Genomic DNA, 18,572 nt, shown 5'->3' with positions numbered 1-18,572 from the left:
TCTTTATCACTGACACAATTTCACCACAGTAATGTTTACTTTTGAATTTTTGTTTTATACTTATTTAATTTTCTGCTTAGTTTTCCTAGTGAGCTATCTAAACTGTCATAATGGAGCAAGCAGGATTCATGTCAGACTAAATTTTACTACCGAATTAACCGGATAACGTCTGTCAGGGCTTTTACCAAATACTTCATTCGGGATAAAATGCTTCCTGTACTGGGGTCCGCTCTTTTGGGCTTAGGTCAAGTGTCCCTCTTCATCATTCTTGACTTGTTTCATTTTGTACGGAAGAAGCGTCAAATGACGCAAGTACCAGCATTGTTGTTGTAAACGCGCACAGAAAGTTGCTTACTCTTTTTGTCTCCTCTGAATCTCCGAATTTCATCGAGTCGACTCACGCGAGCAAAGACTGGGTATGTTCAGCTTATGTTGTAATATAACTCTCATGACAGTGGTTTGAATATTTGCTTAAGCTTAGCGATGGTACAGTCACAAAAAAGTAGATTATTTCAGGAAGTTGTGTAGGGTGTTACGCAACAAACTGAACCAGACAAAAACCACTTGTGGTAAAATATTAGTAAAATGAGCTTCGACAGCCTACTCCAATCTGAAACGCTCAATTAAGGTAACAGTATGATTTAAAGTTAAAACGTTTGTTTTTTAAATATTATCCTTAAGAGATTTTTGAAAGATTGCCCGTGAATTGTGTTGTGATTTTTTCCTGTTTTTTTGCTTAAAGTTATAAGTAATAATTGGCAAGCTTTTAATTACATCCCAAAACTATTTCATGTATATTTGTGTTGATGCCAGCATTGATTTTTATATGTAAAGGCACACATCTTACTCAGGGAACTGCCTGATTAGCTCCAACGATTCAACGATGGGCCTCGTTCACAAATATCTGAACAATATTTTTCCAGGTGCTCTTAAGCTCCTAATTAACATAGAGAAACACCTTTTTTATGCCCATTAAAGGACATAGAAGGCCCGTCTTCAAAGACAGGGGGCACACCAGTGTGAGAGGAGAAGAAGCACTGAACTATACAGATCAGTATAGATATCAGCAATGGCTAAAATGAATGTGGAGATATCCTAAATCAGCAAAAATCTAATATCATGCATCCCCAGTATGATTGTGTATGCAGGCAAAATTCTGATACATGATTAATTTCTACAGATGGAGCAGCCACCACGGCCAACACTGTTTGATTTTCATGGAGTCTCTATGACCAAATACTTCACTGAAAACTGGGACAACATACAAAACTTTCAAGCAAGACCCAGTGATATCTTAATAGCTACTTACCCTAAAGCAGGTGGGTGACAGAGAGTGTAACTTTTTCCTCTTAGTGTACTTAAAATATTTTTGATTACATCAACTGAGAAAAGGTATTTTTGATATTCAGGTCACTGAACAGACATAATTTGTGTATTTCCAGGAACAACATGGGTCTCTTACATACTGGACCTTCTCTTTTTTGGGCAGTCATGTCCAGAACGTCAGGAGACCGTTCCTATACAAGAGCGGGTACCATTTCTGGAGATCTCTGTGCCCTCACTCTTTGCAGGTGGGTTTAAATCTATCTTTATGTTTGATATCTTTTCCATGCACAAATAAAAGGACCAATCTTGGGTCACAACCCTGAAGCGGCACTTTTTGCCAGTGTGTTATGTTTACAGCTGTGCACTTGGAAATGAACTTTCATTGCAGTATTTATGTGATAAATGAGTACAGGCTCTTATTGTATCACACCTCTCAGGTGAGTGGATTATTGTAGCAAAATAGAAAAACACTCAAGAAAAACAAATTGTACATGAACCTTGTCTTTATGTTTTCTTAATTATGACCATAGTGCATACTTATGACCACCTCAATTACAGATTTACCTCACACAATGTGCAAAGTCCTGACAAAGGGCTGTTTTAGACATGCACTCAGCCATGAATTAGATATGATCAAAAGGCTGACAGATTTTGTAAATACAGTAGTAATCTGTGCTTAATTGTGGAACACACACTTTTTTGTTGGCTTCTTGACCTTAAAAGGGAAACGCTAACTGAAATCTCTGGAGGCTGATGCCACTACTGTTGCCTCATACTCAACAACATTAGGATTTCATCATCTTTGAGAGAAGTGAGCAGAGAGACCAGCAATAGTTGGTTAAAGCATCAAACTTAAACTTTACCAGTTGCTAATACTGCACATGAATAGCTTAAGTTTATACAGGACCAAATTCTTGTCAACTACAGAAACTAACTTTCTAATATAAAAAAATATTCATACTGTTTGCTCTGTTTTCTGTTTTTTAACTGTTGAGGAAATCTAAGATTTAAGAGCTTCTAAATCCACTTTGTCTACCAGGTGTTTTATCCTTAAAGTCTGGGGTGCCGCAGGCATAACAACACAATAAAGTGTTTATTGTCCAATTAAACTGTTAGACAGGTTTCTGAGGGCAGGAGGTAGTTGATATAGAGGGAAACATCCTGATATAATCACATGAATATGTGATAGAAAGGTCATTGTAATAAAAAAAAGGAAATGATGTGTTGTAAGGCATGGGATTGATTAGTAAAGGTGTGACAGGTGATCAGGTGGAATTAAGAATGTCGGGGGATGGTATCACTGAATAACGATTTTAAAAAGGTGGGGAAGTCTGAGGACATGTGCAAATGCTCTCTGAACACTTCCTCTCAGTATGCATACTTTCTTAGAGAGCCATCCAATACCTCAGAGTTAGAGTGTGTTATTAAACTCTCCAACAGTGAGTCCACACCCATACTGACTTACTGATTGTGTAACAGCTGTCATTGTTCACCATGGGGATCATGCGCACAAACTTAAACCAATTTACAAATTTAGAAAATAGTACTATCAAAAAGATGAAAAAATCAAAATGTTTACATCACAGACTGGATCTGTGATCTATGAATGAAGTCTCTTATGTTTATGATAACTTGGATAAAAAAAGTAATTTCTAATGTCAGGTCGAACCATAATCTGTATATAAAAGTTGATTTATAAAGACTTTTTTTGTGTCGTTTTAGTGTAGAGCCACCAAATCACCGTTAAATGATGGTCCTGTTCCCTTGGGAGTGAGGGGACTTCATTCCAAAAGCCCACAGCTGTATTTCAACCCTCCACATTTACCGAGGGCACTTCAGATATGATGCCTGACAAAGTTCACTCCTTGCATGAGTGTGAATGAGGAGGGAGTGGTTTGAGAAAGGCTCTGTTTCAAACCTTTATTTATACTCAAAAGGACATTGGTGTTTCCCTTATTTCCAATGCCGTCTAGATTAAAAGCACATTGGAATAGGCCAAACAAAACAACACATACTTTAAATTAAAAATATTAAAAAATCAATCAAAACATTCATAATTGAAAATAAACTGGCTAGAAATCAAAGTCCATCTTTCTGCAAGAGAAGGAAGAAACTCTTTCTTTACAGTTTGTTGGCGTCCCATTACTTCGGTAGTCTTGCAAAGCAGATGGATACGCCTGTTAACTTGTTTCTCACTGGCGAAACCCATCTTGCAAAGCTCCCATCTGAACTGTTTGGCCCTGGTTAGAAAGTGACAGGACCAATCAGTGACGAGGGGCAGTACTTTCAGGCGTGGCCCCAGTCGTGACGGAAGCAAGCAGCAACAAGCCGTTATGGTGAAAGACATTAGCATGGATGCTGCTAAAGTGCCAGTTTTATCAGAACTTGACATTTTTTCGTTAAAAGACAAACAAAGAACAGCAGTGAGTTGTTTTCTTTTCAAAAATGACAAAAGTCATGTATGACATGTCTTAATTCGCCATGGTTCACGTTATTCCTCGGTAGCTGTGCACACGCACCTCGGTCATGGCTACGTCACGTGTTTTGTTGCTCTGATTGGCCCGTACAGATGTGACAGACAGAACGTTCATCTAATCACACTCCCGAGTTTTTTTCAAATCCTCTGCCCTTTCTCAAATGCTTAGTATTGAAGGTTTCCCAGATGGATGTGTTAAAGACATCCACCTGGCGTGTCAGGTTATTAGCTCATTGAAAACAAATGTAGTTTTGCTGAGTTCAGTACAATCTTGAGGGGCCAAGCTAGTAGAACAGGTCATGTAGTTGCCGCAGCTCCAGTGTTATGTAGGTCTCAGAAATGACAGGAGACTCTGGGAAGTGCAGCAGCTGATGAGAAACTATAGTTGTGTCCCAATTCAGGGAAAGGCACAGCCTTTTAAGACTGTGTAGACCCCTCAGGTTAATGTAAATTGAGATGGTCTGGTCAACAGGGGATGCCCATCAGCATCATTAGCTTTTCCCACCCTTGAGCCCATTTCAGACTGGCTGTGTGTTTTGCTGTGCACGTCCTGCTGGTGCAGCTTTTACACTAGCTGTGAGTTTGCTGGGTGTTGGACGCATCTCCCTGCTGTCAAAGCCCTGTACTTCTCTGTCAGTTTTACCTCAATAAACCCCCAGTACAAGTGACATGATTCAGTGTATAGTGGAAGCATGTTAGGAACTATTCAAAATAGAAGCATTCTGTACAAACCAAGGACGTTTCTTCAAAGAAATGCTAAACTGGGTTTTTACTTTGAAAAGCACAAACCAGAAGTATGCTCATGCACTCTTTATCTTTCCTGTAATATATTCTATTGACATAGAAACAGAAAGCTTTACTAAAAGAAGTTTAGAGAACAACTTCATAAACCAGGCACATTTAAGCTTGTGACCTTCATCAGTGTCATTGAGAAACACATTTTAAACATATCCCACCAATGTGTGTGAGGATCTGCATATGTGCTACAATGAGGTAAATAAGGCTTTCCATTCATCATTTTTGCCTGTTTTGGTCCATAAAAGCACAAAAAAAAAAATAGATGACACCTTGATTCTCTAAACGCTCCGTGCCTGAGCTGTGTGTACCAGGCACGTGAGATGTGCCGCATATGCAGGCAGTCTGAACTTGTTAACATGCAAACAAACTGAAAGTCAAGCCGTGTTGCGGTCCAGATGCACACATTCAGTATGTAACGGGTTTTGCCTCCTTCATGACATCAGTATTGGTGGCTTTTTGACTGAGTTGAAACCAGTTACTTGCATTTTAAAGTGTAATCCTCTGTTGCTTGAAAAGTCACATTTTCATTTAAATTGGCACACAATGATTCTCTGGATATGTTAAGCCACAAAAGATGCATTGAATGCCAAACTGTGGCCCAGAAAAAAGTTGGATGTGCAGGCCCATCCCTGCCTATACGCAGACTACGCAAAGTGCGTAGGGCCTCATCACCCAGGGGGGGCATCCCTTTGAGCTGTTTTTTCTTCTCTCTCTTTTTCTCTTTCTGAACATCAGACTGGTGTGTGTATGATAAATATGATCAAGGGTTGTACATACAACACTGTCTAAACATAAACTTTACCTCACTCATTAGTAAATTAACCCTCAAGATATCTATTTTTTGAGATCGGTGCCATCCGTGATCAATTATGTGCGCGCATTGTCTGCTCTCTCTCTCTGTTATACAGAAACTCTCATCACGTCTGTCCTGTAAGTTCACCTCCTGTTCTGCATCCTCTCTTGTCAAATGTCACTTATTACCATTGTTTAGTTTGTGAATTCATGATTAAACTCTGTAAAGTTCCCACGCTGGTTCTGATCAGGAATTAATTGATGTTGCCGAACTTGCTCGCGCAAATCAGCTGTTTTGAAATCAGGTTGCAGGTGAAAACAAATAATGCAGACTTTTGATGTATGATGTTTCAATGAAAGAAAGGCTACTGTTGCTAACACTGAAGCAGAGACACAGTGAGGAAGAGAAGGAAGCAAAATGTATGACCTGCAGGGGTGCGTGTGAGGGGGGATGAGGGGGGCAAGAGCAAGCAGATAGCTAACAAAGTAGGATTAATGTTATGATGAAATTAAGGTACCCCAAGGGATGAACATTATTTCTAAATAAAAAACAGATGGAAATTTTAGGAAAAAAAATTTATTGCAACAAGGTATATCATTTAAAGCAATAATCATTTTTTTTGACTTTCTTTCAGATAAAGTTAGTTTTGGTCAAAGACACATGTCTGTGGTAGTTTTTGGTATGTTATCCTTGATACAGACTTAATTATAGCTGAGAATTGAATCTTTGCAACTATATCAGGCTTTAATGCAAAGACATTTTATTTTTTTATTATTGTAGTAATATATTTTCCAAGTTATTTTAAGGTAATTTTATGTGAAGAGGGTCATACCAGAGTCTGCTTAGGGCCTCACTTTGGCCAGGGGCGCCCCTGTGGATGCGTTTGAAGGGCATATTTGAAGGAGTCTTCTAAATATAAAAGTCCTTGACAAACTGCTGCAATCAAACTTCAAAATAAAAACGCATGTCCTTCTAAGGATGCAAACTCTAAAATGAGATGCTGCTCGAGACTGTCACAGATACTTTTGTCTGCTGCTTCTTGCTAAGCAGGTTGTGCAGAACGTTTTAGTGCTTTTATATTAGAAAAAAACATTTTTTGGGAGGAGATGCATGCTGGAAAGCCCAACAAAGAGCTGAAACTGACCTTTTAGCTCTGTAAAGCCAAAGCAAGGTGCAGAGTTAATGGAAAGAGTAGCTACCTACTTTTACAATGTAATGTTTTTTTAGATCAGATTTTCTTTGAGTGTTACTATGATTTACTGTCATTGTTACATAATTTCTTCAGTATATAAACTCAAAATACCTTGTAAACTATTTCAGAGCAGTGTTAAACAGTTTGATCTTATTATGATGTTGGTATGTGTGATAGGTGTAATTATATGTGCAGAGAGCCAATGATTTTTGCTTCTGTTTACACAGGTACAGACTTGGCTGAAAAGCTGCCCACCACTCCCCGTCTCATTAAATCTCATCTACCAGTCCAGTTCATACCCAAGTCCTTCTGGGAACAGAACTGCAGGGTAATCCATTCATATAAAGCACTAAAAACAGGGGAAAGAAGTGAATTTTGAACAATACCAAATCATAATAAATCCTTTATTTAGTGCTCTCTTTGTTTTCTCCTTTTTCTTTTAGATTGTCTATGTCGCTCGCAATGCAAAGGACAGTGCTGTGTCCTATTTTCACTTTGGTCGAATGAACAAGATCCAGCCAGAACCCGGGGACTGGAGCAGCTTTCTGCAGGATTTTATGGAGGGAAAAGGTGAGCTCAGTTTAGGTTGTTTTTTCTAAAAATCATACGTACTCTCATAACCTAAATGTTCTCTAATACATATCCTGTGGCCTCAGTGGTGTTTGGATCGTGGTATGACCATGTGAAAGGCTGGTGGGAGAAGAAACAGACTCACTCAGAGATTCTCTACCTGTTCTATGAAGACCTGATTGAGGTAAGTTTAGGTGTTCTTAAAAAGACCTTAAAAGGGACCTTAAAAAGTCTGTCATTAATTTTGTCATAAAAAGGGAAAGATTGCACAGCTTTTGCAACTGCTAAACCTTTGCAAATGAGTTAAGAGACTCCATGTATTGTATTTTATAAATCACACGCATAAGGTTAAATGCTCCTCCAACAGTGCTGCAGAGCAAGCAGCTACTCTGTGTGTGGGTATTGTTTACATGTATTTTTTTTAAAGACGTTATGTAGTCATTTGGGGAGAAATTGGCTCCTTCTATGCAGGTAAGCCTTACTGCAAAAACTGCATTATTGTCAAACACCAACAGAGTGATAAACTTCATCTGTTAGACTTGGTGGGAACTGCACTTCAGTATAATAATAGATGTGACACACAAACTTTCCAGTGATCAAGAAAACAATTCTGCCTCTGAATGAGTTGGATCTAAATGAACTCTAAATAAAGTCTGTATTATTTTGACCTTATGATTATCAGTGTAACTGGGTGTTAAATCAGTGTGGGGTTGTCAATGGTTCAACACTTCATCCACATGTGTGGAAAGGCCTGAAATACACAATAAACTTAAAAAAGACTTTTCCCTTCCTTCCAGCTTATCATCTGTACTAAAGGTGCAGATACTTTCAGGTGCAAAACAAGACACAACTGCATTAAGCAGGATGAGTTTTTGCACAGTGCTAAATGCTTTGTGCATAAGATCTTGAGACAGAACAGATAGTGGGTGCAAATGATGCCCAATTTTTGGAGCTGTTTGCAGCCTCAGTCCATCTCAGTAAATAAGACCTTCAGTTAATTTGACCTGCTGGTTATTTTTGTTAACAATTCTGTAGAATGCCTTAGTTAGTTTTCTCCATTATCATCCTCTTCAATAAGCTATACAGCAATGGAAGACTCAAAAATTCAGAAAGTTTAAAAAAAAATAAGCTAAAACATGACAAGAATCCTTCCCTTTGTAATCTAATTGGAATTGGAATTGGGGCTAAGCTTGGTAAAACTTAGAAGTATATCTAAGTATGTGATTTGTAAACAAGCAGCTGAGACTCCACTTGGAAAGTGGTGCATAATCCCCTGTAAAACCATAACAGCAAGGACAAGTGTATTTGTAAATGAAAAGAGGACATAATGCAGACCAAAAGTCTAAAGGACTAGGGCTAGAGCAATGTGTGGAAAAATTCAACTTCAGTGAAAGATAAAGAATTTCATGGTACAAAGCAATCAGCTGACTAATTAAAAGGGAACATACTTCAATATTTTATGTGAAATTAAGGTGTGTCAGCAGCACAAAAGGCAGGCATTGTGAAAATGGTCAAGTATGAGGACATCTGGTGGAGTGGTGGTAAACTGGAGGATTAAAAGTTCAATAAACCTGGAGGATGAAAATAAGAATGATAACATAAATCAAATTATAAAGCAGTCACTGTGGCGGTGAGAAATTATATATTTCAATATTTGTTGAGATTGATCAGAAAAAATGTGGTCAGTTGTGAATGGCTGAGGTGTAAATTGTTGTTTTTTTATACATTTGGGTTAGTTCCAGTTTTAATGCTAGGCTAAATGCCCCAAAGCTCTATTTACTAAACAAATATGAAACCAGTATTACAATTCTTATCTTACTTTCTGCAAGGTGAAACCTTTCAGTGTTCTGTTGACCAAGAACATCACGAAGTTGTATGGTAATATGACAAAAATCAACATAGAGATGTATGAATAGAAATAATATTGCATTTTAAGATTAAATATTTTGATAAAGGTGAACACTTTTATGGTTTGTTTCACACCGCTGACACAGAGTGTTGTTTTTTTTTTTTATTAGGACTCTGGACGAGAGATTGACCGAATGTGTTCCTTCCTCGGTTTGTCTCTTTCACCTGAGGAGAAGCAGAGTGTGATAACTCGAGCAGCGTTCGACAGTATGAAAAAAAACAAAATGACCAACTATTCCTCTGTGCCAGTTTTGGATCATAAAGTGTCTCCTTTCATGAGAAAAGGTACAGTTAAAGTTGTTTAGTACAGTTTGAGTTTAAGGTAAAAAAAAAAAAAAGATCACAGGTTTTGTTGAATTACCTAAATGATCCTGTGTGTTCTCCAGGAAAAGTTGGTGACTGGAAGAACCATTTCACTGTGGCCCAGGATGAACGCTTCAACGAACTCTACAAGCAGAAAATGAAAGATTCTATGCTGCAGTTTCGTACAGAAGTATAGAGGGCCTTTCCAGGCCGTGCCAGAGAAAATATTATAAAGCATTAATAGTTTAATTACAGTGCTATCACCAATTAGAGTCAGATATCTTAACTGATTAAAAACTATTTCAATTAAAGAAATTCAAGTGCTTTATAAAGTTGACTTCAAGAAAAACATCAACTGATATTACAAAACGTGACAGTTTAAATGTAAAAAATCTTGAATGCCATTTAAAGATGTTTTACATGATTATGTCACTGACTAAGGGTGGTTTTAATTGAAGAATACTTACTGTGATTACATTTATGATTATGACTGCATTATGTGAAAAATCTTTTGGACAAATTGTGGTCTATGTTTAACATTTTAAGGATTCACCCTCATGTTTTAGACATTAAATAATGCATACAAATGATTGACTTTTTGTGTTCTCTAATAAAGGAAAGATTCTTCAGTAACCAGAGTGAAATTAGTTTATAAACCAGCTCTGAATGCTTGCAGCGTATCTTAAAGAAGTACAAGAGACAAAGATAAAGTACACAGTGTGGACAAAATTATTCAGCCGGCTGACCATTACACCAACAGGAGCTGTAATATAATACGTTTTATTTATATAGCGCTTTTCATAAAACTCAAGACACTGTACAAAGCAGAAAGGATAAAATCATATTAAACAAACCACAAAAACAGACAAAGTCAGCACGAGCAAAACAGAAACAAAGGAAGATCAGAGTCACAGATTAAAAGCTTGTCTAAAGAGGTGCATTTTGAGGAGTGATTTGAAGGTAGGAAGGGCCGTGCAGTTTTGGATATGAGGTGGGAGCGAGTTCTAAAGGGAAAGGGCGGCTATGGAGAAAGCTCTGTCCCCCCAGGTTCGGTGCTTGGTTCTTGGGGGGGTGGAGGCGGAAGAACGAAGACTACGGGTGGGAGTGTGACGATGAAGGAGGTCAGGGAGGTAGGGTGGGGCCACAGCATTAAGGGCTTTGAAGGTAAGGAGCAGGATTTTAAATTGAAATCGGTAGGGGATAGGGAGCCAGTGGAGATTTTGGAGAATGGGGGTGATGTGATCACGGGATCTGGTATGGGTGAGGAGGCGTGCAACAGAGTTTTGGATATATTGAAGTTTATTGAGAACTTTGGAGGATGCACTGTAGAGAATGCTATTACAATAATCAAGTCCTAAACGCTTCCACCTTCTAATAATATCACTTACAGTTGACTGTGGAATATCCAGCAGGGATGAAATTTCACAAACCGTCTTATTGCAAAGGTGGCGTCCATCACAGTGCGACGCTAGGGTGAGAGCACAGTGTTGTTCCAGGCGCAGCAGAGGAAGAGACAGGAAATCTTGCAGCTCAAATAGCCCACTAATTTAGGAGGACGTGAGTCATGTGATTTGATTAAAACGCATGTCAGGTGTGAATGATTGTGCTCGACATTAACGACAGAACTAACTTGCAACCTCCGTTTCATATTAAAGAAAAAAGTTTTCCATGGAAAGTAAAGAGACTGTACGGGCCATATTATGCAGATCTGACGCATATGCAGCCTGCAGGAGTTGTGGATAGGATTGGTTTGTGTATTACTTGCTAGTAGCCAGCATGGGGAGCTCTTTCCCCAATAATCCTGCTGCACTGAGGTAACCTTACAGAAATCTAACAGCATATTTAGCAGGAGAAATGATAACATTAATGCAACACTGGGGCCTTTTCTACAGCCCCCCCCCCCCCAATACATTTGCTCTTCACAGTATACAGAACAGATGTTCTCTTTTACAGTTTTTATTGGATGTCTTTTAGTGTCAGAGATCTGCTTCCCTAAGCATCATTACTTTAAACCAGGGGTGTTCAAACTGAGGCCTGTGGTCTGATTTTGATTGGCTTGCAGTAAATTCATATCCTGACACACCAGATGGATGTGTTTCACACATCCATCTGGGAAACCTCTCACACACAGTGTTTGGGAAAGAGCCTTTGAAAAATACTGGGAGGGTGATTGGATGAATGATCGGTCTGTCACATCTCTTCGAGTCAATCAGAGCAACAAAACACGTGACGTAGCCGCCAGTGAGCTGCGCCCCTACCAAAGGAGTAAACTCAAGAGCTGCATAACGCGAATCATGGGGACTGTAGACATGTCAGTACACAACTTTTGTCGTTTTTGAAAAGAAAACAACTCAGTCCTGTTCTTTGTTCTTTTAATGAACAAGTTCTGATAAAACTGGCGCTTTAGCAGCATCCACGCTAATCTCTTCCACCATAACTGCACCGGCCTCTTCTTGCTGCTTGCATACATCACAACTCTGCCGGGTCCAAAAGTACTGCCCCTGGACGCTGATTGGTCCTGTCACTTTCTAAATGGGCCCAAACGGTTCAGACGGGAGCTTTGCAAGATGGATTCGCCAGTAAGAAACACGGAAACGGGCATATCCATCTGCTTTGCGAGGTTAGTAAATTCATGAAATAAGGTGAAATAAGGCCCACATTAGAACATGAGGATTGTGCTGTATTGTACTTTTACACTCTTAGTTTTAACTAGAGATGCGTGATATGTCAATATTTATAAATTCATTTTAGCTGATATCAGTACAGATAGATTTAGTTCAGACCTAAAACTTCATAAGAACTACGGGTACAAATAGCAGCATGAATGGTGCTTATTTAATCCACTGTCTACTCCAAGTCAAGGTCTGTTTTAGAAATCATATTGCAGTTATCCTCTTCAAGCACCAAGACACCTATACTGTATGTATGGCTGTTAATGTTCGCTGTTTTTTAAAGTATGTTAGCTAACTAAACATGGCAGAGGGTATTTAGGGATAATAGAGATGTAACGGATGTGATATGTTTCGTGCCACAAGTTTTTGTCTTGTGCCTCAAGACCACCAACCTCTGAAGCAGCAATGCTATGGGCTAAAAAAGTTAACATACAGCCCTGGTATGGCATAGAAATATATCTATACACGGGCCCAAATAAGGTGAGCTACTGGGCGCACCTACCCTCAGTGCAAACACATGGAAACCTGCTTGAAGTTTGCAAGAAAGCCTCTGAAGGACTATCAGACAGTGAGAAACAAGATTCTCTGGCCTGATGAAACCAGGATTGAACTGTTTGGCCTTTATTCTAAACGTTATGTCTGGAGGAAACCAGGCACCACTCATCACCTGCCCAATACCATCCCAACAGTGAAGCATGGTGGTGGCAGCATCATGCTGTGGGGTTTTTTTTTCCAGCAGCAGGGACCAAGAGACTGGTCAGGGTTTAGGGAAAGCTGAATGGAGCAGAGTACAGAAAAATCTTCAATGAAAACCTTTTTTGCAAAGCTCAGGACCTCAGACTGCTGAAGGTTCAACTTCTAATATAATGATAATCCTCAGCATACAGCCAAGAAAACACAGGAGCAGCTTCAGGACTACTCTGTGAATGTCCCAGACAGAGCCCTGACTTGAACCCTATCCAACATCTCAGGAGAGACCTGGAAATAGTTCATGGCTTCAATGCTTTCAGGAGGAGGAGAAGAAAGCAGAGAGAGAGAGCAAGATGAGGAGGAGAAAGCAAAAACATCATATGAACACTAAGGTTCAGAACTGGATTGAGTTTCCCCAGTAATGTGTGAACACGTGGGTCATTTAGACTTACTGGAAATAATGCCGTTTCTGTTGGGAGAGAAAATCTTTCTGAAAAAAAAAAAATCAAATAAAGTAATGATGGACTGTGATGATTACACTGAAGATTATTTGTGTACAAGTGTTTGTCAAAAAGTACAATTTAAGAAATTCAGATATGCAAGTATTTAAATATTGTTTTATTTATCTTGCTTTATTTTTTGAGAAATCATTAAATCTTCTGATATCAATAGCTAATTCCTGAGCCCTATGATTTTATTAAAATTCATTTTCAGTTCAATGAAATAATCACAGTTTGTCCCTAAGTGCACAAAGTCAGACTAACAAGATATTTAGCTAACAGGGTTACCATGAGACTCAGTGGAAAAAATCAGTTCACATCAGAGGTGACAAGTATTGATTATTTCCCTGATTTACAGAAATGTCTCAAATTTCAGTGTGAAACACAAGGGTGGGGTCCTTCATCTTTTTCTTATAGTCTTCATCAAACTCTTTATTTTGGGCCACAGTGAAATGGTTCTTCCAGTCTCCAACCTTTCCTGCAGAATCACAAAGAATCTGTCAAATACTTGAGCTGAACATCTTTTCCATGTGATGTCACGTTTTTTTATTTTTTATTTTTGACTCATTGTACCTTTTCTTATAAAGGATGAAACTGTGAAATCCATTGTGCGAAGTGAGGACATGTTCACCATATTGTTTGTCTTCATTTCATCAAACTGCACTTTGCTGATAATTCTTTCCTTTTCCTCAGCCGAAGGAGACAAACCAAGAAAGAAGCAGAGTTTGTCGATCTCTCGCCCAGTATCCTGAAAACATTGTAATAAATAAAATTAGACATGATTTTCATCCATATAAATGCAGGATTCTTTTCATTTTATTACTTTACATGTTATTGTGTCCTTCCCACAATGCCGTGCCTCTCAGACACTGTGGAAAATTGTTATTTAAGTGCCTATTGACATTCTTTGAGGTACTTGTCAAATCTGGCCAATGTAGGTATTAGATTTAAGCAGCACATTTTTCTCTCACAGTCTAGGTTGTTTTTCTCTTTTTTTGGACACATCAGAAACAGATTTGATGCTCTCCTTTTCTCTCACACACTCCAGGCCGTGACATAAATGGGGGCTCACCCAGGATAAAAAAATCTGTTAAAGGAGACCCAGAGCTACAAAAGATACTGCTTGATGAAGGTAAGACTGTGCTCCAGAAAAACTGTGGGTATTTTCAGGTGAGTGCTTCTCAAATGGCTGTGTTTTATTTAGAGTGTTTTCTGACTGATCCTATGATTGATCAAATCAGTTAGGATGGTTTGTTAAGGCTTTGTTCAAAGGTAAATTGGGTTTGAGTCTGTTGCCAGAGCAATTTGAATCAGCTGTGTGGTAGCCACAGACCTGCTGGTGAGCCATGCCACATTAGGGAAGACTAAAGAACTAAATAAGCCAGTTTAAGTCTATCATATAAGGTAGACATTTGTTGTTTTCTTTTTAATTTAATTTAACAAAATACCAATAAAATATATATATGGGGTTTCTTGAACATTCCTTATATCAGCTGTGCAGTGAAGGATTTGTCATTGGATAAATAATCATCCTTTGTACTTGTGTCCTTTTGTTGCATTCCTCCCTGGGAGGAGCTCAGACACAAGGATACAACATAAGTGAGGGGGCTAAAGCCCCCCCACCCAAAATTTCATTTTACCTGAACCAGATCCTCATAGAACATGTAATGGAGCTGTGGATAAGTCTGTTTCTTCTTCCACCAGCCGGACACATGGTCATACCAAGATCCAAACACCACTGAGACCACAGAAGCAAAAGTAAAGCACTTTGGCATTTGCCATCAGACATCAATGAATCTGGAAACAACTTTTATAAAGTGTCAGCACATACTCTTTCCCTCCATGAACCTCTGAACGTAGCTGCGCCAGTCTCCAGGTTCTGGGAGCAATACCGTCATGCGTTCCATGTGGAAATAAGATACCACGCTGTCTTTGGCATTGCGACTTATATAAATGATCTAGATTAGAAAAAACAGTTGAATTATCAAGAAGCATGATATTAATTTTGTTTAGATGCAATTTATGAGATTTAAATTTTAAAACCTTTGAAAAGATTATGTGTCTGTATATGTACTTCAGTGTTACCTTCAATGTTATTATGAGGTGACTTACCTTGCAGTTTTGCTCAAAGAAAGTCTTTGGCAGAAACTGAACTGGAAGATGAGTCTTTATCAGTCGAGGAGAGCTGGGGAGGTTGTTTATCATGTCTGTTCCATTGAATAAGGTAGGAGTTGGACCCTTGTCTTTACATTAAGTAAATGCATCAAAAAACATGATTGCATCACTTGACAAAAAACATTTTACAACATAATGGCCTAATTCAAAGTGTACTACAGTTCATTTAATTGACCCTGTATAATTTCTCCATACACTTAAAGTTATGAGGATGATAAATGTGACCAAAAGTCTGATTGTTTAACCTGGCATCACAAATTCGAAGCTGGCCTCTAGATGGGGAATTCTCTGATAGATCTGGAGGGTTTGTTCCCGCTCTGGAGCCGTCTGACTAAAATACAGCAGGTCAGTGATGTAGCAGAGCCAAGTATTCCCTAAAGAAAAGAAGCATGCAAACATTGAAGGCATTAAAAGAAAGATGGAGATTCAGAACAGAATCCATCAAACCTCAAACCTTTACACTTTAGTATTTAAAAGATCTTTATTTCAGAGGTGTTATATCTCCGGTTTATCTTTTACTAACCAGCTTTGGGGTATGATGCAATAAGAACATCATCTGGCCTGGCCTGGAAGTTTTGGATGTCCTCCCAATTTTGAGTAAAATTGCGGGTCATGGAGACTCCATGGAAATCAATCAGCTCCGGTCGAGGACGTGGATCCATCTACAGAAATATTAGATAAATGAATATGCATGAAGAAAGTGAAAAAAAAGAAATCAGAAAATTTTCAGTGCATCAGACTGAAAACTGCACAAGTTATTGGAATCAAGGGATCATGACAAATTCCAAAGCCCTTACAATTTAAAAGTATCTTAAATATATTGAATGATAAATGACCATGCCTGATTTAATTTGATGATAAAAAAGGAAAAATGTGATGACTTAGAAGAGTGAAATGCTGTATCTAAAGGAAGTAATAACAAAATGAGTAAAAAAGAGTAAATGCTCTTAATACAAAATAATATTCATGTCACATCAAATGACAGCTTTGGGAACTGAAGTTACAAATTAGTGAATAAATTCAAAATCAGTTAAGATTCAGTGCAACACAATTTAAGAAATTCTGATCCTAATTTTTGAAGTTTAGGGAAAAACATTCAGATCCTGAATAAATGAAGCTTTAACCCCTTAAAGCCTGAACACACAAATTATAATAAGAAAATTCTCATTATTTGGAACTAAAATGTTTTTTTTACACCTTCTACTGAAATCCAAAAAAATCCAAATTTCCATAAAATTTAACGTATATATTTTTGGATCTCATTTGATACATTAGGTGTTTTTGGTAACTGATAATGCACTTAAGGGCACTTTTATCATTTATCAGATTGTATTCAGAATTTTTTTTGTAATTTATTGATGATATTATTTACACAGAGGTATCATAAAAGTATGTATCAACAGGCTTTAAGGGGTTAATGTTGTGCATAAACTAAATAGGAAACAGTGAAAAACAGGTTTTTGAGTAGAAATATAAGCAAATGTTTGTCTGTTTGTTCAAAGCATTGTAAGCCGAAGCCTGCACAACCAGTTTAATGAACCTGTGCATGATTGTTAAATTATTATTATTAAATAATAATATTATGACAATATTATTAAATAATAGTTAAATAGGGTAAAAGCCATCAGTTAAAATGACCCTGAACTTAAGAATCTGGATCAGCAGATTGAAAATATTCCACTTGATGTGAACTCACTGGGACATCCTGCTCTGTGTCTTCTTGAATTCAGTAGATGTGCTTATATGCTGAAGCTATTTGACTGTCAACAGCCTTGAGCTTGACTAGTCAAACATTAATTCATCTTTTCAAAGAGATCAGTACAACACTGTGTTACACCGATCTCTTTGAAAAAATTAATGTTTGACTAGTCAAACATTAATTCACCATTTCAAAGAGATCGGTGTAACACTGTGTTGTTTTTTTCTCGAATTTGTGTGTTTGTTGTCTTAGAATTTGACGACAAAGAAAACCATGATGTTTAGTCCTTGGCTCTGTTATTTTGTTTTGCATGCTTAAGTTGAAACACAGTTTAAAAGACCAGGATCATAGAATTTAAAACCAGCAAAAAGATATTGTCTTAGTTTTTTAATACTGTGACACTGTCAGAAACTTAGCTGTGACAGCGGTTACATGCATTAAAATTACTCTGCCACTCCAGAAAATTCATCTTCTTGTCTTTAAACTATTTCTGTGTAGCTTTCTCTCGGGTCATTGTCTTGCTTGAAAATAAATCTTCTCCCAACTCCCAAGTGGGACTAAGAATCAAGAGTGTCCTGGCCAAGACAGGCAGCATGTGTTGTATTAAATACATGTATTTGATATTGAGATGCCCCCCCCCCCCCCCTTTTTTTTTTTAACCAAAAGATTTTGGAGTGTTTCTGTGGGGATTTGTGGCAATTTACTCTGCACAGCATTTATGTAATCAGGCACTGATGTCGGACAAGAATGCTTGGCTCACAATCTCCATTCCAGTTTATCCCAAAGGTGCTATTTGGAGTTGAGGTCAGGGCTCTGTGCGGGCCAGTCAAGTTCATCCACACCAAACTCATCAAATCATCATGTCATTATAGTCCTTGCTTTGTGTACTGAGGTACAGTCATGTTGAAATAGAAAAGGACCTTCCCCAAACTGTTGCCAAAAAGTTGGAAACATAGCATTGTGTGCTCTATACCACTCCATATGCATGCAGTGTTGGCAACTTTTATGCGCTATTCGTCCTAGCAGTCGTTGGCTCTGTGATTTTACCTGGTCTTCTGCTTTGTGGCTGGGCTGTTGTTCCTTAAAGCTTCCACTTTCTTATAATATAGCTTAAGAGTTGACTATCAAATATCTAGCAGGGACAAAATTTCACAAAACATCTTGCTGCAAAAGTGGAACCCATAGCAATACCATGCTTAAAGTCATTGAGCTCTTCAGAATGACTCATTTTGCTTCACAAATGTTTGTGAAAGGCATTGGTGCTTAATTTTATACACCTGTGGCAACAAGTCTAAGTAAAACACCTGAATTCAATGATTAACAGGTGTCACCAAATACTTTTGTCCATACCATATAATGTATGTTAATGGAATATTTAGTCTGAGAGCTGTTTCAAGCTTTCAGTCTTACATTCTATGTATGTTTCATTGTCATTCATTCATTCATTTAACAAGTAATAAAGACTACCTC

General features: G+C 38.1%; 2 protein-coding genes and 1 long non-coding RNA gene across 5 annotated transcripts; 1 reads left to right on the top strand and 2 right to left on the bottom strand.

Moving 5' to 3' along the window:
* Positions 1-303: 303 nt before the first annotated feature.
* Positions 304-9,972, top strand: LOC121517308 (cytosolic sulfotransferase 2-like). Of its 2 annotated transcripts, none has more exons than XM_041798995.1 (8): positions 304-416; positions 1,181-1,319; positions 1,443-1,571; positions 6,813-6,913; positions 7,029-7,155; positions 7,242-7,339; positions 9,174-9,348; positions 9,450-9,972. In XM_041798995.1, the coding sequence occupies exons 2-8, from the start codon at positions 1,181-1,183 to the stop codon at positions 9,560-9,562; spliced, it is 882 nt and encodes a 293-aa protein (XP_041654929.1). In that variant the 5' UTR covers positions 304-416; the 3' UTR covers positions 9,563-9,972. The 2 variants fall into 2 exon arrangements, with proteins under 2 accessions (XP_041654929.1, XP_041654930.1); XM_041798996.1 differs by lacking the exon at positions 304-416 and adding an exon at positions 536-628.
* LOC121517309 lies at positions 9,152-10,858 on the bottom strand. The gene is made up of 3 exons (XR_005992549.1): positions 10,755-10,858; positions 9,425-9,510; positions 9,152-9,228 (listed from the first exon to the last, which is right to left on the bottom strand). It is a non-coding gene; the product is annotated as an uncharacterized LOC121517309 (long non-coding RNA).
* Positions 10,859-13,371: 2,513 nt separating this feature from the next.
* LOC121517854 (cytosolic sulfotransferase 3-like) lies at positions 13,372-16,650 on the bottom strand. Of its 2 annotated transcripts, none has more exons than XM_041799926.1 (7): positions 15,927-16,650; positions 15,649-15,777; positions 15,341-15,471; positions 15,060-15,186; positions 14,869-14,966; positions 13,802-13,976; positions 13,372-13,706 (listed from the first exon to the last, which is right to left on the bottom strand). In XM_041799926.1, the coding sequence occupies exons 1-7, from the start codon at positions 16,063-16,065 to the stop codon at positions 13,594-13,596; spliced, it is 912 nt and encodes a 303-aa protein (XP_041655860.1). In that variant the 5' UTR covers positions 16,066-16,650; the 3' UTR covers positions 13,372-13,593. The 2 variants fall into 2 exon arrangements, with proteins under 2 accessions (XP_041655860.1, XP_041655861.1); XM_041799927.1 differs by having other exon boundaries at positions 15,341-15,435.
* Between the last annotated feature and the right edge of the window lie 1,922 nt (positions 16,651-18,572).

This window comes from Cheilinus undulatus, linkage group 11, assembly GCF_018320785.1.
Source record: "Cheilinus undulatus linkage group 11, ASM1832078v1, whole genome shotgun sequence".
Lineage (NCBI taxonomy): Eukaryota > Metazoa > Chordata > Actinopteri > Labriformes > Labridae > Cheilinus > Cheilinus undulatus.
This window is presented reverse-complemented; position numbering and strand designations above follow the sequence as displayed.